Here is a 25,434-nt window from a genome sequence, read left to right as displayed (position 1 = left end):
TCAATTGGTACTTCTCCTGGGGCAGCACGGTGGCATAGTGGTTAGCGCTGTTGCCCCACAATAAGAAGGTTTGGTTTGGTTCCCTCCCTGGGTCCTTTCTGTGCAGAGCTTGCATGTTCTCCCCATGTCTGCGTGGGTTTCCTCCCACCATCCAAAGACATGCATGTCTAGGTTAACTGGTGACTCTAAATTGTCCATAGGTCTGAATGAGAGCGTGAGTGATTGTTGGTCTCTGTCTGTCTGTGTGTTGGCCCTGTGATGTTCTGGTGACCTGTCCAGAGTGTACCCTGCCTCTCACCTGGAACACTGGCTGAGATTGGCTCCAGCACCATGCGACCCAGAAATGGAAAAGCGGTAGAAGATGGATGGATGGTATATCTCCTCCTTTCCATAAAAAGATGGATGTTTAACCAGCAATTGTTTTTTTTTGTTCCATACAGGGATGACATTAACATACTAATATGTAATGTAACTGAATCATTAAAGTTTGTTAAAGTTTTGGTGCTGATTGCTTATTGCAAACAGAGGACTTTGGACTGTAAGCATCAGTTCTCTTTCATGACCTGAGATTCTGCTTGAACAACTCCTCCTGCAGCCTTGCCAGAGCTATCATTGGATCCTCTTTGAAAGGTGCTTCATGCTGGGAGGAAATTTTGGAGATGTAGCCTTGATCAGATCCACTGTTTGGACCCTTGTTTCCAGTGGACTCCAGTACCTCGATATTCTCCATTTCTTCTGGGAGGGAGTGGCTGACTTCAGATATGGGGTTGTATTCACTGTGCATGTTAACACATGAGTATTCTGTAGACTGTGAGTCAAGTGAGTGCTGTAGAACCAGGCGTCTCAGGTCCAAATGAGAAGAGAGCGGGCTTTTAGGCATTAATAAGTCTTCTTCATCGTCCTCAGTGGGAATTTTATATGGTGGTTCTTCCTGAAGGGAGAAAAAGTTCTCTGCTGGTGTTGGTGGCTTGTTCAAAACAGGTTCAACTCTGTAGATTGGTTCTGAAGTGAGGCTGTGATGATAAAGGTTATCTGTTAAGATATGATCCAGGTTTGATGGATACTGATGTCTGCGCTCATGGTTAACTATCGGTGTAAGTTCCACTGCTGAAGACAATTCATTTTGTGGGTTCAGTTCAGGTGTAATTACATGAACGCTGTTGCAATTTTCAGTGACTTCTACCTCATTGATGTGAACAGGGGGGCCATCTCTGATTGCAGGAACAAACTCTAATATTGGAGGGATTTGCAGGTCATGAATGAGCAGGTTGGCCTCAGTCATGACTTCCTCTTCACTGTGCACACACTCCTTCTCAAACCAATCAGGATTTTCCAACTGGTAGGCTTGGAAAATTTCAATGGCATTCTTCAGGTCACTGCCTGAGTTACAGTTGAAGTATTCCTCTCCACCAATGCCCTTGATGTGGTTCACCAGACCCGGCTGATACTTTTCAACGTCAGCAATGCGGAAATACAGCTCTTCAAAATGCTTCATGAGCTTGTACTTTACTGCAATGTCAAAAACTGATGGTATGTCTTGTTCACTGCTGATGTCATCAAAATAAGCCACCATGTACTTCCCTAGCATGCCTGCCTGGTGCATGTCCGGTAGGAAGAGGTGGAGAAAGGGTGTGACCATATCATCCGTAGGGGAGAGAACGTCCTCCTTCAGTGTAACTCGGCCTTGACCGCACAAAGCTCTCCACTTTGCCTGGACGCCTTTTGAGCACAGCACCAGAATTTTGTCAGATGGATTTTTAAGCTGTTGCCGTTGCCACTCAAGCCAGCGGACTCGACCAACCATGCCAACTGAGGTTGAGTCTAGTAAATCGACCACAACATTAGTGCCACACTTGATCTGAAGGAAGGCACATAGTTTAAGCACTACATCCCTGTAGAGATAGTGGTCATGGGAGTAGATGACCAACACTTTGGGAGTTTTTATGATCTGCCGTTGATTCTCTCCTCCCACATTGTCTTCAGTCATACCAACTTTGCCTGACAGCACACATGAACACAGATCAACAGGATGTTAGCTATTAGTGGAGAACCATTTTTTCCACATGACATAAGAAGAGTTAGAACTCAATGGTGCTAGGACTGAAAATGCATTGTGTTTCTGACGAACCTTTATTCCTGCAGAGGACAACCATAACAACTGCCATCACTGCAGACATAAGCACCACGACGATGACAAATATATAAGAAAGATCGTCTGGGGAATCTGGTGGAGTTACTGTGAGAAACAGAATACAGTTTATTGATTAAATAATACAAGTTTTTACAGCATTAACTGTTCTTAGCATATCACAACTATATGCCTAAATTTCTCCTTAAGACATCCCATAATGTTTTTTTAAGTCATGTTAGTTGTGATGGTGTCTTGGATTTCCAATGTTGATTATTTGATTCGTAAGAATGTTGGATTATCTACCATTAATTTCTTGCAGACATGTCCCCCATGGTTTTGTCTAAATCACTGTTGATTCATCTACCACAATCAACAGATCAAGTTAAATGTCTTCCCCGGGCATCCAATCTAAGCCATGTTTATCAGGCCCCAAAACAAGTCTTGATCAGCCAGATTTAGTCAGCCTATTTTGATGTAAGCAGAGCTTACATGTGGTTTGGCCACAAAATTTCTTAATAGTTAAAGGTCAAGGTGCTTGTGTCTTCATTGGGTACTATGGAGATAAAGCCCTAAAATTTGGCAAAAATGCTCATGTTGACTCTGATAGTTCTTGGCCATAAACCTATTTCACAGCATCTGCTTACCCTCACATCATAAAGGTACAATTGTAACTTAATTTATAACCAAATGTCTGCAAAGCTGTTTCTGTTTATTGTGGAGGTTGTGGAAAAAAATTATGAGGAAGTAGTGATAGTGATATGCCATTAGCTGACAATGTACCGCGACAAACATCCAGAGTTGCACTTCGGCGTTCACAGTCATGGCCACATTGCAGGAAAAGTGGTTTGATCTGCAGTGAAGAATTAAAGTCATGTTAGGTCTACATGAAGGTCAAAGGTGATCAAACATCACTATGCAGAACAGATGTGAAAAGATTTACCTGAACGTTAAACTTGCAGCAGGACCTAGGCCACTTATCAAGGCTAATTGTTACAGTCATAGTAGTGTGATTGCCCTGGAGAGAGGATTTTTTCATGTAAATTGTTTCATTATTACAATGCAACATTTAAAGATATATTTATATTATATATATATATTTAACACTTTTTTGGTGTTTTATTTGAAGTGTGAAAATTCACAAGAAGATATATATACCCCAACAATTTCCTGACTTATTTGACAAAAAAAAAAAAAAACAGTCTCACTTTTAGAGTGAAACTAAAACCAAGCAAAGTAAATAATATAATGGAACTGCATGTACTGAATTAGTTTGTAATTATGATAAGCAGTCTTGTTCGCATTCAGCAGAAACATGCTGCAAAAAAAGAAGTTTCCCACACTAAATCTAAAAAATATGGTAAAAACTAGGCTAACTTACAAAATAAACACACAGGATATTGTAATGAGCTCAAATTCTCATATTCTGGGTCACATCACTGAAAAGGAAACTGCAATCTTCTGCTGTATGAAAAAGCATACTGTACAAATACTCTTCCAATACAGAGGAATGCTCCATATGATGTGACCTTACCTTGTATACACGGTCTACATATTGTTCAAAAGAGGGACACTGAACAATAACCCAGTACTCCTGGCACAGTTCATCAGGATTGAAACTGACTGCCAAAGCAGAACTTCCCCCAACTGTAGAGCTCTCAGCCAGACTGATGTTTGGTTTCCACAGACTTCCTATGGCACAGTGGCAAGACATCATGTTAATAAGGCTTTGTGTGATTTATTCTGAAGTTACTGGACTCCACACTATCAGTGACTCACCTCTATCTATGCAAAACTGGGTCATCTGCATTTTGGAATCATGACAATCTGAGTAAAAAAACATCAGAGAACATCAAGACAAAAGAGGATTGAGTACAAAGTGAGGATGAAACTAAATGTCATTAGTTTGCTTATTACACCTGAAACAAAGCTGCCATTTATCTGCATGAATGGATCTAATCACTGTGGAGTCTTGGTATTAAAATAGTGTTCATTTACTCTCCAAATCAAACTTTTCCAAAATACAAAATTGCTTCTTGTTGTGTTTCTCAAACTGTCTGAGAGTGTCCACATAGTCTGCTGAGTAGTGCAGGCTATGTTTTTTCTTCAACATTAATCCATCATATTAATGTGTAAGTGAAGCTAACTGTTACTTAAATGTTTTAGTTAGTTAAATGTTTTTGTTATTTGTTCTACTTAATCCACAACAACAAAAAGCAAAAGTTTGACTTCAACTCACTAGGAACAACCACGGTAGCACTGACGTCGTAGCTGCTGTGATCCAATTCAGGTTTGGGGATATTGAATACAGAGACCTTATAGTGCTGACCAGGGTCCAACACCACCATGTTAGTTGAGAATGACCACTGAAAACACGAAACAGCCTGATAAATTTTCACAGAGGCTATCCACATAAGTTGGGTGTTCTCTCTGATGTTGATCTGGTGCATTGCTTTAACAATTTGATCTGCTAATCTCAGTACAGTTTGATATTTACATACAAAGTTCATTGATCAGAATTGTCAAAACAGTGAGTTTGGAATACTGTCCTGGATGTTATCTATGAAACTTTGTCACATTTTTAAATATCAGCTACTGTTTAATTAACATTATTAATTAACAAATAATAATAGCATAAAAATGTAGTCAGGAAGTGAAAAATAAAAACTATTCAATTTATCTAATCTAAAAATTCTGAACAGGTGACTTTGAACCACCAACCTTTTCCCCTGATGGGCTTCTCATTAAGAGTGGGTCTTTGAGAGAATATCGGACACACAGGTTCTGGTTGGTAGACATCATGAGAACATGAAGCTCAGTGGCCTTCAGATAACGGATGCTGCCTACAGAGACACATGGTCTGGCTGTTTTGTCCAACATTTACAACAGTAACATTAAAACTTTTGACTAGGGTGAGTCTTTATCAGAATCTGATTAGATAGGCTGCTTTGTTGTGTTTTACATTGATTTAGTGTTATCCTCCAGAAATAAGGGAAAATATTTTTCCTTTCCCTTATTTGTGGGGAATACAATAAGTCTCAACAGTGACATATTCACTGATCTCTGTTCTTGGTTTATTTAACACATTATTTTTATGTGTAATGATGTGAGAATTACCATCATCCTTTATCTTCCAGCTAGCAACCAGTACGGGCTGAAGGCGCCCTCGCTCATCCTGCCTGGTGTCCACAGACACCTGTAGCTCATCTGGACTGCTGGGAGTGTAGACAGCTACATTCAGCCAGCTCTTGTCCATGCAGTTACCTGCACACACACACACACACACACACACACACACACAGTCAAGAGAGCTGGGAAACATCAAAAAGACATCACATCATACTTTTTCATGCCCAACCAATCATGCCTAGATTAACAGCCCTCTTTATTGGAAATTCAATCATTTGTAGTCAGCTGCCAATTAAACAGTTGGCCTCTCCTACTGGAATACTACTGGAAAAAACTTCAGTTTCACAAAACAGAGTTCAATTTCAAGATGTATGACGAATTGTAGGTAATGATAGTATCACATGCCACAACTCATCTATAATTGTGAACGTGAAAGTGACAGAATACAGAATTATCTTTCAGCAAGTGTGAAAACAAACAGAAAAATAACAGTAAGAGATTAGAAATAGCAGTGTTTACTTACTCGTAGTGACTGTGCAGTTCATATCCTGTGGCAGGGAGAGAAAGGAAAATAATTGTCATATTAATGTTTTACCAGACCTGGGGGACAGAGCATTTTCTTTTGCTGACCCCTCCCCTTTGGGAAGCTCTACTACTCCACCAATACGGCCCCTTTCAACGTCTACAGGCCTTCAGTCAGAACAAACACAGTGTAGATCAGTAAAAAGTTCAGACGCCTTTCTGCTTCCACATCTGGTGAACCTCAAGCGGCGCTTACCTGTCGAGGGCATCTGAGGGGTGGCCATTTTAAAACACTCACTGCGGATGACAGTGGCGCACACAATACAACCAAAACCCGAAGAAGAAACATCCCTGATGCAATGTCAAGTTCTCAGTTTGGATGTACCGGATGTCTGCGGTCAGCCATTAGAATTTTTTAAATGAATCTATCTTAAACCTCAGCCAAATACAGAAAAGACAAGCCGACAACGCTCCTGTCACTCCTTCTGACTTTGATGAATACAAAACTTCCTGCTTAGCGGGGAAAGAACAGCCGCACTTTACAGTAAATTACCTCATGATGCCTTCATGATGCATGGGATTAAAGTACACTCTGAACGTTTCTGTTAATCATCACACTCCAACTCTCATTGGTGGACGGACATTAAACCTCACACAAACTTAAACCCCAATAAATCACGGTTCGAATTGCAGGGTGCGGCTTCATTAAAGCTTGAAAGTAAAAACTATTAATGATATTACTTGTGATTCATGCCACAAGTGTAAAGTTTATGCCTGGAAGAAACTTGTAATGCGGTCTCAGATACCCGTAAAGTTGACGGAGATGAGCTCTCATTTTGGATAACATTTTTGATAATATGATAAAATATTTAAATCTGAAAGACTGCCGAGTAGCAACACGCATACAACCTATGTGCTCAATATTTCCTTCCACAACCACGTCTGTGATTTTTCCTTACACACATTGAATGCACCTTGAGTCCTTCTTCCTGCTATGTGAGCTTATTTGCACACCTTCAAACTAAATGATTTCCTGCTTGGTCGTGTCCCGTGACAATAAACATGATGTGATCCCCGGTGCATTGTGACATATTTACCATCAGAGGGCGCAAAAGATTGAACATCAACGGTTGGATCCTGAGACACCAATGAAGTCAATGGACACAATGATCCAGTTAGTCAAATTTCACGCTATCACTCTCAGACAACGATAAATCTTTAGAGTTATATAGCTTCTTTGTAGCTTTGCTGTGACCACCTCCACAGCTTCGGAGTAAAGCTGCTGATCCATGCTGGTTTAAAAAGGTTTCTATTCACCTTAGTAATATAATCATCATCAACCAAAAGCATATATTTGGGCTCTTTTTACAGTCAACCTATGGCATATGCCTATAAGGAAAACCTCAAGATTGACTGTCATGCAGCTTGATAGTATGATCTTTATTACTTGTATCTGTCTTGTATGCTGTCTTGCTCTTAAGAAAGCACTTATCTGCAGCAGCATAACACATTCAAATATTTGCATGTGCCATTAAAATAAATATACATATGTGAAAGTTATTTATCCAATCTATCAGGCACTACATTAAACAGTTCAGAATGTAAACACTGACCCCCCCCAACTGGTGTCTTGGGTGAGGGTGGCTTAAATGTTCAAATCAAATCAAATCAAATCAGATTTATTTGTATAGCGCCAAATCATAACAAAGTTACATCAAGGCACTTTACATATAGAGCAGGTCTAGACCAAACTCTTTATAAAATTATTTAAAGAGAACCAACAGATCCCCTGAGGAGCAAGCACTTGACGACAGTGGCAAGGAAAAGCTTCCTTTAAGAGGCAGAAATCTCGGGCAGAACCAGGCTTGGAGAGCGCATTTGCCTCGATCGATTGGGTTGAGACAGAGAGAGAGAGAGAATAAGGCACGGAGGGGTGGGGTGGGGGGAATGTAGTGTAGGGTGAGAATAATAGCAGGAGAGGGTGATATTCAAACTGGTGTAGGCAGGAACATGATGCTGCATGAAGTTCATGGAGAGGATGCTGTAGTACGGAGTTAATAAGGATAAGGGAGCAGAAGGCGCTGCAGGAACATAGGATGGCAATGAGTCACCACCTGCAGAATGAGAGAGGTGATGAGAGAGAGAGAGAGAGAGAGAGAGAGAGAGATGCTCAGTCCTTCCCCCAGTTGTCTAGGCCTATAGCTGCATAGCTAAAGAGAAGATGGACTTTCACTTTTTAACTATAAGCTCTGTCATACCCAAACAATTTTAAGCTTGGTCTTGAAAATTGCTGAAGAGTCCACCCCCTGGACCAATACTGGAAGTTAGTTCCAATAAAGAGGAGCCTGATAACTGAAAGATCTGCCTCCAGATTTACTCTTGTAGACTCTAGGAACCACAAGTAAACCTCCATCTAGGGAGTGGAGTGGCCTGCTAGGACAGTAAGGAACTATGAGTTCTCTGAGATATGATGGAGCTTGGCCATTAAGAGCTTTATATGTTAACAGAAGGATTTTTACCGGGTCAGCGAGAGCAGGGGTGGAAGATGACTCACAGGCAGACTACATGGTAACAGGCACTGGAACTGATCAGACTATGAGTTGGACATGAGACTCAGTGAAGGATAGGGGCACGGACCTGTTCTCTATGACTAGAAGTGGGCAGAATAGTTTGAAGGGCAAAGTGAGCATGGCTGGAGAAAATAAAAATGGTAGATTAGAGGGAAAAAAAGCTCCAGGATTGTCCTTGTGGTTGGCAGAAAGTAACATCAGTTAGAGGCCTTAGACTGCATCAGGGAGGAAAGAGATGTGTAGGAAAGGAATAGCAGTGTGGCCGCATCCATCATAACTATTTAAGAAGTCAATTGAGTAAGTCAGATGAAATCCAGCGACAGGTAGAAAACTACAGTTTGAAGGATATCAAATCAAATCAAATCAAATCAGATTTATTTGTATAGCGCCAAATCATAACATTATCACATCAAGGCACTTTACATATAGAGCAGGTCTAGACCAAACTCTTTATAAATTTATTTAAAGAGACCCAACAGATCCCCCGATGAGCAAGCACTTGGCAACAGTGGCAAGGAAAAACTTCCTTTAAGAGGCAGAAACCTCAAGCAGAACCAGGCTCAGGGGGGGCGGCCATCTGCCTCGACCGGTTGGGTTGAGAGTGAGAGAGAGAGAGAGAGAGAGAGTGACATAGGCATTGGAGGGGGGGTGTAGGCAGGAACATGTTGCTGCATGAAGTTCATGGAGTTGAGCTGTAGTACAGAATTTATGAAGTATGGGACCAGCAGGTGTTGCAGGAACATGGGATGGCGATGAGTCACCACCTGCAGGATGAGGACAGGGAAAGAGAGGAGAGGAACTGGGAGAGACTGAGACTTTGGCAGAGCATGGTTAGTAAATGTAGTATAAATGCTTAGAACTGGGTGAAACTGTGTTTTTTAAGAAGGATATAGAATATAGAATTCTACTCTATATTTTACTGGCAGCCAATGAAGAGCAGCTAACACAGGAGAGATGTGATCTCTTTTCCTAGTTCCTGTTAATATTCGTGCAGCAGCGTTCTGAATTAACTGAAGGCCTTAGTAATGTAATTAATGTAGTAATGAGTTACAGTAGTCCAGCCTAGAAGTTACAAATGCATGGACTAGTTTTTCTGCATCATCCTGAGAAAGGATGTTTCTGATTTTCCTAATGTTTCTCAGGTGGAAGAAAGCTGCCCGACGAACTTGTTTTATGTGAGGGACAAAGGACATGTCCTGGTCAAAAATTACTCCAAGGTTTCTTACAGTGGAGCTGGAAGCCAAAGTAATGCCGTCCAGACTGATGAGATGATTAGATAGTATTTTTCTGAGGTGCTTAGGACTGAGTACAATAACTTCTGTTTTGTCAGAGTTGAGAAGTAAAAAATTTGCAGTCATCCAGACTTTTATGTCTTCAAGACATGCCTGCAGTCTGACTATCTGAGTGACTTCATTTGGCTTCATTGATAGGTACAGCTGGGTATCGTCTGCGTAGCAGTGGAAGTTGATGCTGTGTTTCCTGATAATGTTGCCTAGAGGAAGCAGATAAAGCGTAAAGAGGATTGGTCCAAGTACCGAACCCTCCGGGACTCCATGACTGACTACAGTACATGAGGAGGAGCTGTTGTTTACATGAACAAACTGATGTTTGACTGACTGTCTATCTGATAAGTAGGATTTGAACAACCTTAGTGCAGTTCCTTTAATTCCAATTTCATGTTCCAGTCTCTGTAGTAAAATATTATGATTTATGGTGTCGAATGCAGCACTAAGATCTAGAAGGAGAAGTATGGAGGCTGAACCATTGTCTGAGGCCATTAGAATGTCATTGGAGAATTTAACCAGCGCTGTTTCTGTGCTATGATGGGCTCTAAATCGTGACTGAAACTCTTCAAACAAACTGTTCCCATCCAGATGCTCGTGTAGTTGTTTTGCTACAGCTTTCTCAATGATTTTAGAAATAAATGGAAGGATCGATATGGGTCTATAGTTTGCCAAAACATCTGGATCAAGATTAAGCTTTTTAAGCTGGGGTTTGATGACCACAGTCTTAAGCGCCTGAGGTACATAAGCCAGAAATAAAGTCAGATTAATCAAATCTAGAATGAACGGCTCAATTAAAAAAAAGATCTCTTTAAAGAGGCTACTTGGTACTGGGTCTAATAGACAGGTTGACGGTCTGGATGATGAAACTATAGAAGCTAGCTCTGAGAGATTCAGAGGTGAGAATGATTCTAGATGTAAAAGAGGCGTCACAGCTGATTCAGTGTTGCTGTATTCAGTAGGAGATTTTTATTGAACTAGGCAAGAGCTGATAAATTCTTTCTCTGATCGTGAGAATTTTATCTGCAAAAAAGTCCATAAAATCATCACTGCTTAGAGCTAAGGGGATCACTGGTTCAACTGAGCTATGGCTCTCTGTCAGTCTGGCTACAGTGCTGAAGACAAACCTGGGGTTGTTCTTGTTTTCTTCTATGAGTGCTGAGTAATATGAAGTTCTAGCACTGTGGAGAGCTTTTTTATATATTTTTAGGCTATCTTTCCAGGCTCTGTGAGACTCTTCTGACTTACTGGAACGCCAGTTTCTTTCTAATTTCCTTGATGTCTGCTTTAAGGCACGGATTTGGTAATTACACCAGGGAGCCAGCCTCCTCAGATTGAATACTTTCTTCTTGAGAGGGGCGGCATTGTCGAGAGTCGAACGCAGTGTGGCCATAGTGCTAGATATCAACAACACAGCCACAGAGGTAGAGGAGGGGGTAATGAGAAGGGATGCAGCTGATACTGAGGTGAATAGGCCAGTCAAAGAGAGAAATATGGAGCAGAAAGCTAGAGTTAAATGGCCTAAGGCAAATAGTAGCAAAGAATGGGAGACAGTCAACAGGGACTTGTCAGTAATTCTGAGCAGACTAGGAGGAAACTCAAGCGATAGGTTTGAGAAGATGGCGGACATCATTTTGTCACAGTTGGGTAGGGGTGATGGTGATGCGGGAATGAGGACCCACAGACTGGGTGAACTTGAATTGCAAAGAAACCAAAAACTACAAAATAACTGAGGTAAAGGGACAACAGGTAGAAAAGCAGAGATACAAGCAGAGACAGGCAGAGACAGGCAGGAGTCAGGAAACCAGGCAGACGAAACAAGATAACATCAACGTGATCAAGAGACAGCAACAACATGTGATCAAGGGACAAGGATCTGACATGGAATAAACAGAAAATAGGATTAATTACAGTGACTAGACAAGACATGGGTGAACCACATTAGGGCAGAGATGGCAATCAACACCAGGGAAGCAGAACAAGAACAAGATTTTCAATAAAAAACTGGATGTGAACACAAACAAAACTCAATCCCTGACATAATTTACTCCTATGGTGTAGAAAGATTTGGGGTGCAAGATAGAAAGAGTACAGGTAGCTAAGTCTAGACGGCAAAGAGAAATTGAGAAATCAGTTAAAGAAGGAAGACAATTAACAAAGCAGTGGAAAAGAGCTACAGAGGAAGGGAGGGAGGGAATTAATGTGTTGCAAGAGGAATTGAGAAGTAGGCTAGCAATACTCAGAAGGGATGAATATCTTAGGAAAAAGAGGAAAAAGAAAGAATATGTAAGGACAGCATTTTACATGGACCCATTCAGGTTTGTTAAACCAGGAAAAGGGAGGGCAGCTTAAAGCAACAAAGACAGAAGTAGAAGAGTACCTGAGAAATACATATTCAGATTCTGAGCAGAATAGAGTAGTTGGGCTTCCACCTGACATGCCTCCATTAAAGGAGATAGATCAGGAAATGGATGTTAGACCACCTAGGTGGAAGGAGGTTGAGGAGGTAGCCAGGCATGCGAAGGCTTCTTCGACCCCAGGGCCAAATGGAGTCCTCTACCGGGTCTATAAAAGCGCACCTGATCATATAGTCATATATCATATATTCCAAAGGAAAAGGAGTCTTCTGACTTGAGTCAATTCTGTATGATCTCTCTCCTGAATGTAGAGGGGAAGATTTTCTTTAGTGTAGTTTCACGGAGACGAGCAAGTTATTTTGAAAGGAATGGCTTTATAGATACCTCAGTACAGAAGGCAGGAATACCAGGTTTTGCAGGGTGTTTAGAGCACACTAGCATAATTTGACATCAGATTCAGGCAGCCAAGAGTGAGAAAAGACACTTGCATGTCATATTCTTGGACAAATGCATTTGGATCAGTGCCACATAGCCTTATTTGGGAGGCATTTGATTATTTTAGAGTGCCTGGAGTAGTTGTTAATTTAGTAAGAGCATATTTCCAGAATATCAGACTATGCTTAAGTACAGCAGGCTTTACAACAGATTGGCAGAGGCTAGAAATAGGTCTTATGGCAGGATGTACAATTTCTCCATTAGGATTCACAATGGCAATGGAGGTAATTAGTAGAGCTTCTATGTGGGTTGTAGGTGGAGAGAGGTGGCGGAATGGAATGCTTCTTACACACCAGTTAGAGCATACATGGATGATATAACTACAATGGTGCCATGTATGAAAAGAGTACTTGAGAGACTTAATAAAAACTTAAAGTGGGCTAGTTAAAAATCAAGCCTAGTAAGTCTAGAAGTATCTCAATAATTTGAGGGAGATTAAGTGATCAAAAGTTTGTAATAAATGAAGAAGAAATTCCAATAATTAGGGAAACACCAGTAAAGAGTCTAGGTAAGTGGTACATGGCAGATTTGCATGAGGGGAAACAGGTAGTACAATTTCAGAAGGATGTTGCTGAGGGACTGGATAGAATAGATAAATCAGGACTTCCAGGAAAGTTGAAGCTGTGGTGTTTGCAGTTTGGATTATTTCCCAGGTTGATGTAGCCACTGTCAGTATATGAGATTCCAATATCTGCTGCAGAGAAAATGGAAAGACTCATAAACTTTTATTTTAGGAGGTGGATAGGCGTTCCGAGATGTTTAAGCACTGTGGCACTGTATGGGAAAGGCATACTTCAGCTCCCAGTATCTAGTCTATTGGAGGAGTTTAAATGTACTAAGGTTATGACAGAGCTCCTGTTATCTGGGAGTAAAGATGTGGTAGTTAGTAAGATGGTTGCAAACCCAACCAAGGGGAGAAAATGGAATCCAAGAATGGCAGTGCAGGAAGCAAAAGCAGCTCTTAGGCATACAGAGATTGTAGGTAATGTACAAATAGGCTGGGGAGGCTTGGGGTTGGCCCGGGCAAACCAGTGTGGAGTAGAGCAGGCCCCAGAGAGAAGAGGAAGCTAGTTCAAGAAGTTGAAGTCTAGTTGTACCAAGGTGATGGTTCTCCGGGGAGACTGTTGTGTCATCTGCAAACTTTAGAAGTTTCACAGACAGGTCATCCGAGGTGCAGTCGTTGGTTATTAGAGCTTCTTAAAGCAGACAGGTCAGCAGCCGGTGCAGAGAGAACGAAATCTAGTAGGAAATCCTCTCCTCTGTCCAGCAGTTTGATAGGGTGATGTCGATCCAAAGAAAGGTGGATTCTGATATCGCAGCTGGTCTGGTCAAGTGTTTATAGCGAAGACATAAACATGTAGCTTACCACCAGGTTATGTAAAAAGAGGAAGTCCAGAAGCGATGGAGGTTTCAGAAATATGCAGTTAGGCAAATGCTTCACCTGCACATGTTTCATGCGGAGACTCCATCTAAACTCCAGCCTTTTCATATGAAGCGGTCCAGTCCAGAAGCCCAAATTTCCAATGTGGAAGATGAAGTGGTTAGCCACCACAGCCATTACCAGCAAGTTTGCTTCCAACTATCCTGGTAGTTGACAGGAATTTTACTCAGTCAATCATGAATTAAACCGCATATGTTCATCCCTGCTAGACTGCAGGTCTTCTACAAGGAGAGAACTGACAGGAACTCTAAGGAAAATACAAAGAGATGAGTTTAGTATAGAACTATAAATAACATGATTCACTTATATGAAAGTAGGTTGCAATGATCCATGGACCCAATTTTACAAGTTCATTTTGGATACTCTTTTTCAGATTGCCAATATATGGTTGCTACTATGGAAGTATATAATACGGATTTAAATGTAAGTATATGAAAAGCAAATTCATACTCATAGTAGTGCTAGTAGCATAATAGCACACTAGTAGTATGCTATTGGCAGCATGAACCCACGGTGCTACTTATCTTGTCTCTTAATTGGTAAAGATATCTTAAATATTTTAAGTTCTTCTTGGTTGCAATTGCTGTTGTACGCCACATACAATGCCAAGGTTGCAGGAATGTCACCCTCATCAATCACAACGCCACAAATCTTTACACAACTGCCTAGTTGGGCTAGAATATACCTGTTCTGCACCTCATCATTGGGATGAAGCACATCCTTGAGCTGTGTGATAATTTTATTGTTCCCAAAAGCTTAAAACTTCAGGCAATTGTCTCTGAATCTTCAAATTGTTTGACTCTCTTGTCTTGTTCATGCTGGCGGACAGTCCATCTGATTTGATTGTAATGACATAATGGAGACAGAGAGACAAGGACAATGATATATTTAGAGCATCAGAGGCTTAGGAGCTGATTCTTCCTGATTAATGCTCAAAAGAATGAGAAGAACTCTCACTAAGGTAACTGTGTTTTTTCTTCTTTTATGAGCTACCATCCCATAATACAGTGAATAGTCATTGTATCGTCATTCAGTTTGCTGAGGATGTGCTGATTTGAATATGTGAAAGACATGGTGATGTTTTTAGAAATGCCAATTTCATAAGTAAAACAGAAAGACATGCCATAATGAGGCTCTGAAAGGGTAGAGGTCTCACAATTGTGAGGTATAGACATGACCATACTGTCTCCAAAATGGAAAAAGTTCCTCTGAAGGGAACATGAACGAACACAGCAGATTTAATTAAATTTTTTCTGGTAGTTTCTGGTAGTAAATTTTTGTGTATTGCATTTATTTCATTGTGTTATTTCACAATTTCTGTGTGTCCTACACAGAAAGTACGTAATGGTGCACTGTGATTTCATCTGATGGCTTCTAGGCCAATTAATAAAGGCACCAGCAGTATCGTCATAGCATAGCAAAATGTGCATGTGTTGTGTGAGCTGTGATGGTAGCTGTCAGGTTTCTTTACTCATTAGTATAGACTTCCCCCATCCTGTCCACTGACAGGAACAGCCATTTAATAAAGCAGGGAAATCAGTTCAACCGCCTGAAGGATTTTTACTCCATGCCTCCTCCCTTTCTGGGTAAAGGGTGGGGGTGTCTCCTCCTAAGGGCCCACTTCCACCGTCCAGTCTGGACTCCCTAACACTTGTGTCCCCTCTTCGGTCCTTCAACCCGATGAGACTGGTTATTTCTTATTACACCTTCTCCTTGTGATCTTCCTCTAAGCTTATAATATAGATGCACATATTTTCATCTCCTACTCAAACCTAAAACACATATTGGCCACTCAATTAATAGGATTCAAAGTGACTGTAATATTTGTGTAGTGGAGTGCTGCCTTTGCAGCTCTGAATGCAGCTCCAGGCCAAACCCCGTCCCTCAGCCAACTTCCTGATCAGGGACAGGTAAAAGGGCAGCTGTGAGGCCTGTTCAGCCTCTGCCTCATTTTCTCCCAGACCAGTGGTAGGTGAAGTGCTGTATTTGACAGGTTAGAAGATGTAAGAGTTTTATCCACCTATTTTATGGTTTGTTTTTAATTCCTCACTGCAGTTGCTGCAAGACTAATACCATTTCTGAGGGTAGATAATAGAAGGTGGTGAGTAGGATGACTTGCACAATCCCACTATTACAGCATGGTGAACCTGTATAATTTGTGTTTTCTTGTCTTCTGTTCTGTCTTTTGTTTTGGTATTTTATTCGCTTTGACTGACTGGGTTTCTGTTTCATTAACCTTGTAATCTTGCAAATCAAGTGTCATCTGAAGGAAGGCTAGGCACTTATCTTCGGGTCCCTTCACGGTGTGTAAATAGGGTCACCAGGGACACGTGTTGATTCCACCTAGTTTGCTGTGAGTTTGATGTGCTGCACTAAAGGTGGTGAGTATTGGTGGCACCCCTGGCCCTCCTCATTGTAGACCGCCTTCCTCAGTGACCTCAGTTTAGCTTTTTTTTTTTTTTTTTTTTTCATTTGTTGTAATTTACTGACTTTATTTATAATTTACTTTTGGCAGATTTAATATTTTGATAACATTTAAAAAAATATATTTTGAAGAAATTTAATAAATATATTTTAACTGCCATCCTGGTTTTTGTTGTACTTTAATCCTTTTTTTTTTCTCTTTTTAGCCTGCTATTTTAAATAAAAATTCATTATTTGTTTAGAACACATCTGTCCTTTTTATTCAGCAAGGAACCTGTGCCTTATTTTGTTAATTACAAGATTACAAGATAATTTTAGTGGCTTTTTGGACAGAGGGCAGTTCTTATTTAAGTGTTTGGGGAGTTTGTCAGTTGGGTCGTACTGGTGAATGATAAGCTCAGTAATTGATTATCATCAAAACATTCACCAATATCCACATGTTATACAGTATATTATAATTTTTAATACTAAGTTAGCATTACATTTGTCCATTTAACATTGTATTCATTATATAAGAGCCAATGAACACATCGCTTAGTATGGATCTTTATCTGCTTCTTATACCAATTATGACAAAATTTCACAAAAATGTTTTGTATTTTATCTGACTGGAAAGACAAGTATAATCTGAAAGTAGTCTGAATGGCAGAGACAGACAACCCAGCGGCTCTTTTCCTCAAACGGTATGAGATCAGCATTCAGTATTGGCAGATACACAAGCTGAAGTCTCAGAGTCAGTATGAGGAAGGAAAAGTAGCGTCAGATCTGTTGTAAATGACAGTTTAGTGCCATGTTCACCAGCATGGTAAGCAGCAATCAGAGCTCATGAAAGACATGAAAACTCTGAGCTGGGTTGAAGAAAAGTGTGGCGGTTTGCAGAGGAAGCAGAATGAGAGTCAACCAAAACAGCTTAGACACAGAAAATCTGGGGCCACATTACAGGCCATATGTGCTCATTGCCTTTTTTACTCTCATGGCAATGTTTTTGTATGACTGGATTATGGTCACCTGCTGAGTCATATATAATAGTATCCATATATATATCCACTACTACTTGCAACAAAATTGCATAGGCCAAGGCCCACAGGTCAGGAGCCATCAGATAATAATTTCCAGAATAACTTCATTAGATTAAAGCAATAAATCTGATGCTTTTGTCATTTTGAAGCCAGTTTATTAATCATGATGCTGAAGAAAACTCAAAAGATATATGAGCTTTTCCATTATTTTCATTATTACAGTGGATCAAAATTAACACGAGAAACACTAAAATGTCAGAGTCAGAACTGATTATCAGGTGATAACCCGGTGTTATGAAACTATTCTTGTCCTAGTTATTATTCATGTCATGGAAAGTGTACTTTTTTTCTCTGCCTACACAAATATCTTACTGATATTTGTATATGTGTTGCAGCATAGCCTGGATCAGTGACTGCAGCCTCTAACTGCTATCATTATTATTATTATCACTAATCTTTATGAAGGACACAACTCATGGGAATGTATAGGAACCAAAATAATGATAAAAGAAATTCATACACAATCAAACCACAACAAAACAGACTACAGACATTTCAGTTATTCAAGTTTTTAATGAAGTTTTTTTCTTTTTGGCATATTTCATTATTAGTCCTGTGATGGACTGACAGCCTGTCCAGGGTGTACCCCTGGAGCCAATGTGAGCTGGGACTGGCTCCATCAACCCTCGTCACCCGGAAACAGATAAGATGAATGAATGGCAACCACAATGAGATGATGCCTGTTCTACCAGGTGACCCGCCAAGAGTCCTCAACACTAGTCCATCCATCCATCTTCTCCGTGTCCAGGCCACCTGCTGTTGAAGAGAAATTTCCTCACAAACAGTGAGTTTTAACTGTTTCACTTCTCTCATGTTTGTGGACTGTGGTGTGATTCATTCATCTTCCAGTGCTTGTTTGTGTCTGGGTCATGGGGGGTGCTGGAGCCAATCCCAGCTTGCACAACCTATTAACCTAAACATGCATGGTTTTCCTCAGTGGAAGGAAATCCGCTCAAGCAAGTGGAGAACATGCAAACTCCACACAGAAAGGCCCCAGGCCCAGGAATCAAACTCATGACCTTCTTGCTGTGAGGTAACAGCGTGAACCACTTTCCCACTGTGCTGCCCAGGATTCAAGATGTGACTAAACATTATTTTGCCTCCTCTTGGTATTCATGACATGACACTTGGCTTTGACTTGAAAGAGTTATCTATCTTATGCTTTGGTGCTGGAGCAGCAGCATGCAGACAAGAACACAAGGGGTCTGGACAAATTGATCAAAAAAAGCTGATTGTCTCCTTACCAATGTCACCTTCCACTGTATTGCAGGGCTGACTGACTCAGACTGCAAAACATCTCAACTCGAGGAAACAATTAATGACTTGGATTAATTCCATGATTATGGTTTATTTATTTACTCAGTGAGTGAGGGGATCAATATCTACTAATCAGTCTATCTTAGCAGTTTCAGCATTTCATCCTAGTATAACTCACCACCAACAACAGAACCAAACTCTCCTGTGTAACAAATTATGGCAGCAAAATAACTGGTTCACTCTGAACCCACCACTCAGAACTATGCAACCGCTATTTGATCAGGAAGGCCACTCTCATCTCCCCCTTCACCACTCCTGACAGCTACTGCCATCAGGCAGAATTTACAAAGTTCCACTGGCCCAGAAAACGACTTACAAAACAATAAATCCATTTATAACAACCATTGGGAGCACACTGAAATAGACAGTTTATCCGTTGCATTCTTCAACAGTCCCTTTTTTTTTTTATCGTTGTTCAGTTTTTAGTTTCAATTGTGCTGAATTGTGTGGTTTCTTTTATGTGGCTCCTAATATGTTTGACAAGGCTTCAAGACACATTCAGAAAATTCTATCAAAGACAAAATTTGTCACAATGTGAGAAAGACAGTAATTTTTTTTTCTTTCTATCTATCTGTCTCTACATTCTTTACATCCATTGCACTGCTTGTTGTTGCAGACCATCAGGGGCCAACACAGAGAGCTGTCATCATGGGGGGGGACTAAGTGCAAAAGCAAAATATAAATAAACCAGCATAATTTGGTTTGTGGAAGAAACAGTCTAGGCTCAAGATGGAGATGGATGGCAGTCTTATTAACAATAACAGCAAGTATGGGGTGAGGGGTCAACATTACTATATATTGGTGCTTTGCCTCCATCTAGTGCCAGCGAAGCAGCACTGCAGGTTGGTTATCTGTCAGTGTGATCTGGACTTGGAGGTCCAGATCTATCCATCTTCTAAAATAGAACCTAATCACCTCCTCTGTACAGCAGTCCACATATAGAAGTGCTGAATATTTAAAACATCTTCATCAGCAGAACACTGGTGTAAAGAGGAGGAGTTGTGATGCCCTGAAAGATACAGTTTAAGATCAACCGCCTTCAGAGAATTGTGAAGCTTTCTGCTGTCATCTGCCAAGGCCTCTTGTCTGGACTGTTACTGTGTGACATATTTACTCTGATCTCTGGTCTTTGGATCCATCGCTTCCATTCCTAAGGATTGTTTCTGGGCTTCCAGACAAAGGACCACTAAAAACCACAAAGCAATTCTAATGCACCTGGACTGCTACATTACAGTGTTTAACAATTTACCAAAACACTTTCCTAGAAACTTTTAATGCTGAAAATTTAACCTGAGTTGCAGTGAGGCAGTCAAGTCTTCACTGTCAGGACTCTACTGTTACAAATGTATAGTAAAAAACACAGCAAAAGACAAAAGGACAATAACAAATGAAAAAAACATCACACTGTGAAGGTCTCGAACCATTCAGCCTCAGCACCACACTTATGTACTCCAAATTGTGTATGAATTTAAGTTAAAAGGAGATGAAGGTTGAAATTTAAACGAAACATTTGAGGAAAATTACCTATCATATGCAGATGGGCAGGAAGAGCAAGGAAAATTGTAATTGCACATGAAAATTTAAATGAAAGTTATTATGTTATGGCTGATCAATATAGTGTAATAATACATAGCAAAGGAATTCTATATAGTAGAGATTGCTGTAGTACAATATTCCCCTTTTTCCTTGGGACCACCAGGAACATTCCTCTCTGAGAACCATTGCTTTAGACGAAGCTCTGGGAACACAAAGTCTGAAAAATGAAAATTTTTATTTATTGACTGAAAGCACTGAAAAAAACCACACTACCTGATTTTAGAGTTTTATTGGAAAATGATAATAATTTCCATCCTCATTCATGATCTGTAACCAATAAAAAACCCCCCACAAAAAACAATATGTAAATAATCTGTAAAATACCCACTGTTAGTAAAATATATGACGACTTATGCAGAAGGGGAGCAAATATTTGTTGATTTGAAGATAAATGATGTGATTAAAATAAATAACATAAATGTTGAGTGAAGGCCTGTGAACCAGGTTTTCATACCTGGATGTCAATTTCTAAATTATAGTGCAGCTGATTAAATGCGCTCATTTAGTTATAACATGACAAAAGACATAAGTACGTCTCATATGTTCAGGTACTGTAGAAATGGTAATCAATCAATCAATCTATCATAATTCAAACAAACAATCAATTAAATCAGAAAACCTCCATGAGCCACTTATCCTGTCCTTAGACACCAGATTTTTTTTTTTTTGTAGATGAAAAGTTACATGCTGAATCCATTGATAAGACAAGTAGGAATTGAGCATTCAGGTTCACCCTTGAAAAGGGTGAACTTCTGGTCACAGTATTCATTATAAGTAGTTGAATGTTTGCTGGAGATCAGCAACAAGCAGCAGACTGATATTCATCAAATATTTGGTCTTTAAAACAGTTCACATAGATAAAGTATATATTGCACGTGATGAGCAGATGCTGAAGCTGCTGTTAGTAACAAACGAAACCTCTCTTGGCACAACAAAGGCAGAAAGATGTGGACAGAGTAAACGTGTGTAGCATATTTGGCCAGAGTGGTTGGAACAGAATGGGCTGAAACTCTCATACACGACAACCAGGATCCACTGTGTAACCCTGATCTCTGGTGAGGCTGTTAGAGGATCACACAGCCAGAAGAAGACGCCTCTCCACTGTGGAATACAAGGATCAAACTTTACACATCATAATAAACTAGAAACAAACCACCTGTCTTGCAGCTTTCAACATCTGAAGCTACGTCCTTAGTCAACATCCCATCAAGAAGACTTATCCCACCTCTGTTCTGCAGTGTCACACTGCTTCATCCTCTTGGGGGCGCTGCCCTCCAACTGAACTGGAAGCTTCCCAACATCCTCACTGTTCACCTGAGGAAGAGAGAGACATTATTCAAAAACTGGTGTTAAACAAAAATGGTCCATATATGATGGTGTACTGTACATTAATTTTGTCCAAAGAGACATCAGTAAAGCTTCAGTGCAGCAGGAAACAGCAGTCTAGGCTTAAGTCTTTCATCTATTCACTGTGAGAGATTGTCCAAGACATGTTTTTTAAGAACTTCTTGAAGAAACAGCAAGACAGTCCTTCTTGACAGAGTTTAGGAGCTGGATGAGGGACCGAAAGAATGTGGATTGACATGGGATGGCAAATCTTGACATTTATACATTTATAATTATCTGTATATATATATATATATGGTTTACTGTTTACACAGGAAAAAAGAGGATTATTCATAAACATAAATAAATGTGTTGCTCAGAGTTTCCTTAAGCATTGTTTAATATTACATCCTCATTTATTGAGTCATTCTGGTTGAAGCTAATTTAATATTCACTGATCACAGTTTTCGAGCTTCATAAAACAGGATTTAACAGTTAAGTTTGAGCTCAGTTTATGTTTCTGATTTGCAAACTGATAGATTAATGATGTCTCCAGTTATGGGCCCAATGTCTCAGCCAGTGAATCAATAATTGATACAACCTTAATAACTCCTAACAAAAATACTGTCTCTGTATATTTTTGAGATTTAGTCCTTGACCCAGTTTAAAGAATATGGGTCCATGTCTGGAGAAAAAGAGGAGAATCTGGTTTGATTGATGATGATCTTTTGAAACAATCAAATATCTCCACAACTGCTGTCATGTTTCCATCCAGTGTCTCTGTGTTGCTGAATCTTCTCTGTGTTTATCGAGTGACACTGCATTGTGCAGTTATTAGATCCACTGGTAATAAATAATTTCACAAATTCAGACCTGGCCATTGTGGACAGATACTTATATCAGTGGGAAAACAATTTTTATCTTATGATTTTGCAAGGAACAGAACAAAAAGATAACTTCAAGAATGGTGGCTGAATCATTTTAGTCTTTGTCTGCTGCATCTGTGTCACCTGCTTTACAAACCTGAATGCCCTTTATTGGGAAGGTGTTTGTCGCTGTATTAGTGTGTGTTAAAAGGCGTGTGTGCGTATAACTCACCACATTTCTCTTCCTGCTGGCGTTGCTGCTGCCACTCAGACTGCTGTGGCTGTCGACAGTTGTGTGAACTGGTCTCTGGTTCAGCTGGTCTCTGTGATGGACAATGGTCGGTTTGGACTGCAGCTTTCTGTGTGTCAACACACGCTGAGTAAGGTTGAGTCATAATGCAAACCAACAAAACAGACTCTTTGACACTGCTTTCTTATGAAATGTTTGTGATATAATTTCATTATTAATAAAGATTAAAGTTATTAAACCACAGATGAGGTGCTGCCAATAAACACAAGTGTTTTGAAAGCATTTCAAAAGAAAAGCATCCAGAGCTTACTATGATGACCTGCTATTGATATTAGAAAAAATTTCAAAACAAACAAACAAACAAAAAAACAAAACAAAACAAACAAAAGTGATACATGGATTCATGTAAAGACAAAATCCCAATGAAGGGATGTCTGTTAAAACCAGCAACAAGCCTAAATGTATTTACAAAGTTGACAAATTATAATCAGGAAATTATGTCCTATTATATTATAAATGTATCCTCTGAGGTCAGCCCGAAGACCTTCTACTCCTCCTGTACATGAAAAGTAAGTATGAGTTAAACTGTCATTAGCCCTAAATACATCCCTGGAGGTAAGGTGTTATCCTGCCTCACCATTCACTTACTGTCACCAAGCATTGATCTATACCCTAATTAAGTCCCTTGGATAAGAGTCACATGTGCGTATGTGTTAATACAGTATTTGTTTCTACACACGCGACAATTGAGAGTTAAAGAGTCAAAACTTTTCTAGTCCCTGTAGATGAAAGAGACAGGTAGAGGTAGGTAGAAAGAGAGAGAGACAGAGAGATTAAAAAAAAAATAAAAAAAATAAATAAATAAACAAACAAACAAATAAAAAAATAAAATAAAATAAAAATAAATAAATAAATCAAAAATCAAAAATCTGCCCTGTTGTCTGAGCTCTTTGACAGCCTCTGCTCTCTTACACAGTGATAAACTAATAAGTCTCGCTGGCCAAGCCAGGGTCATGGACCTCAGCATAGCAGGGCCGACTCAGACCTTCCTTGGGGGAGCTAGACCTGGGTGGCATAGTAGTGGAGTTACTGAAGTCTGATCAATGCTGGGGGCAGACAGGCTTATTGTACAGTATCATTGTCTGTGAAGGTTTTATTAAGATTTGAGGCAAAACACTCTCACACACTACACACGGCTGCACATAGAATTATTACAATAAACACCACAAACAGCTGAAGTTAAGAGCCAAGTGTAACATGTCTAATTTTCTAATTTATAATTTATAAACATGGCCAAGTCCATCCATCTATCAATTATCTATACCACATATCTGAGAATGATCGCTGGGGGGCTGGAGGCAATCCCAGCTGACATTGGGCAAGTGTGGGGTATACTGGACTGGTCTCCAGTCTATCATAGTGCTAACAGAAACAAACATTCAAAGCCACACAGAGCTACAGGCATTTTAGAGTCACCAATTAAGCCGCCTTCCTTTTGTTGGTACAAGACCAACAAAAGGAAGAGATTTTTACACATTGTGCAGCTCCGCTATAAACTATCAATATATAGAATATTACCTTTACAAAACATAAAGATTAAATTAAATTTAAACTAATTTAAACTAATTAAAATTAAACTAAATTTCTATTCTTGCCCTCCAAACACACATGCCTGTCTCTGAAACTAAACATATTTAAGCATTTTTATGATTCCATATTTTAGGAAATGACTGGATCATCTTTTATTATTATTAATTCTCAACTGTATGTTAGTCTGTATTTATTCCTCAGCATATAACACAAATGGCATCTTGGGGTTTGAATACTTGATTGAGAATTAGTTTCACAGCAGTGTAGCAGTGCACAATACAAATAAAATACATGACGGAGTGGGAGATGTGGGTAACTGACGGGAAGATCAAGAGTTGATATTCAGAAATGCACTGTCCTCAGAATGGACTGTATTGGTCAAGGACCACCATTATGTGTTTTGACACCCGAAAGTAATTTCTATTAAAGCAGGAACCATTGAAAAATGTGTTCTTTGTACTGTATTAATGTGCGTGTGTGTGCGGAGCAGGAACAAACCTGATTGCTGAGCTCAGACTTTGGTACCAGTCATTCAGATCCTCCTGGTTGCTGGACATCAGTAGGAGTTTGGCTTTGGGGAAAGTCAACTGGATAAAGAAGAGGATTAGGAAGAGGTAAATTATGACGATGCCTGTTGTGTATTTGGAGGTGAAATACTGTAAGGGTAATGGTTGGACCAGCAGCTCCCAACCTCTCTACCTTATGACCCACTTTTAGATCTCAAAGAAGTTTGTGATCTTATCTGAGCCCATAACAATACGGAGGCCAAACCACAGCTCCTCAGAGCTTCTTTTATTTATACAACAGTAATCGAACATTTCAGAATGAACTGAAGGCAGGGGAAACACGACGAACTCTAGGTTAACTTTATTTTTTTGTTTATCAGATGGAGTAAATATACATTTTGGTTTGTTTGTTGTGGCTGCATCAATGCAAAGATACTTGATGTATCACAGAAAAAAAAAAAGTTAAAAATTTTAAATGAGTTCAATCACTTTCTGCAATTTTGTCCCTTCACTGCAGCCTTTACAGTCGGCAGATTACTGTTTCCTGACAACACA

The 25,434-nt window shown here is 39.9% G+C and overlaps 2 protein-coding genes across 4 annotated transcripts in view; both read right to left on the bottom strand.

Annotated features, from left to right (window-relative positions):
• Positions 1-390: 390 nt before the first annotated feature.
• On the bottom strand, positions 391-6,310 carry il17ra1a (interleukin 17 receptor A1a). Of its 2 annotated transcripts, none has more exons than XM_029495060.1 (11): positions 6,036-6,310; positions 5,781-5,947; positions 5,246-5,392; positions 4,850-4,971; positions 4,368-4,494; positions 3,908-3,955; positions 3,663-3,820; positions 3,072-3,146; positions 2,912-2,981; positions 2,129-2,236; positions 391-1,998 (listed from the first exon to the last, which is right to left on the bottom strand). In XM_029495060.1, exons 2-11 carry the CDS (start codon positions 5,800-5,802, stop codon positions 557-559), a joined length of 2,319 nt encoding a protein of 772 aa, XP_029350920.1. In that variant the 5' UTR covers positions 5,803-5,947; positions 6,036-6,310; the 3' UTR covers positions 391-556. The 2 variants fall into 2 exon arrangements, with proteins under 2 accessions (XP_029350920.1, XP_029350919.1); XM_029495059.1 differs by having other exon boundaries at positions 5,781-5,805.
• A 14,251-nt stretch (positions 6,311-20,561) lies between these two features.
• arhgef39 (Rho guanine nucleotide exchange factor (GEF) 39) overlaps positions 20,562-25,434 on the bottom strand; it is a 65,349-nt gene continuing 60,476 nt past the window's right edge. The window contains exons 9-12 of one of the 2 annotated variants that reach the window (XM_029495356.1): positions 24,872-24,960; positions 22,766-22,892; positions 21,558-21,655; positions 20,562-21,463 (exon numbers count right to left, since the gene is read on the bottom strand). In XM_029495356.1, coding sequence (XP_029351216.1) covers positions 21,406-21,463; positions 21,558-21,655; positions 22,766-22,892; positions 24,872-24,960 — 372 coding nt within the window. In that variant the 3' untranslated portion in view covers positions 20,562-21,405. The remainder of the gene's footprint in view (positions 21,464-21,557; positions 21,656-22,765; positions 22,893-24,871; positions 24,961-25,434) is intronic. The other variant, XM_029495357.1, reaches the window with a different exon arrangement.

Source organism: Echeneis naucrates, chromosome 23 (genome assembly GCF_900963305.1).
Source record: "Echeneis naucrates chromosome 23, fEcheNa1.1, whole genome shotgun sequence".
Taxonomy (NCBI): domain Eukaryota; kingdom Metazoa; phylum Chordata; class Actinopteri; order Carangiformes; family Echeneidae; genus Echeneis; species Echeneis naucrates.
This window is presented reverse-complemented; position numbering and strand designations above follow the sequence as displayed.

Bases quoted from the DNA above. Each gene is read 5' to 3' on its own strand.
- il17ra1a (XM_029495059.1), bottom strand. From the start codon at position 6,128: ATGTTTCTTCTTCGGGTTTTGGTTGTATTGTGTGCGCCACTGTCATCC. The intron at 5,393-5,780 runs GTAAGTAAACAC...GTGTGTGTGCAG, and splicing joins GAACTGCACAGTCACTACGA to GTAACTGCATGGACAAGAGC. The intron at 3,956-4,367 runs GTGAGTTGAAGT...TTTTTTACTCAG, and splicing joins TGCTACCGTGGTTGTTCCTA to ATTGTCATGATTCCAAAATG.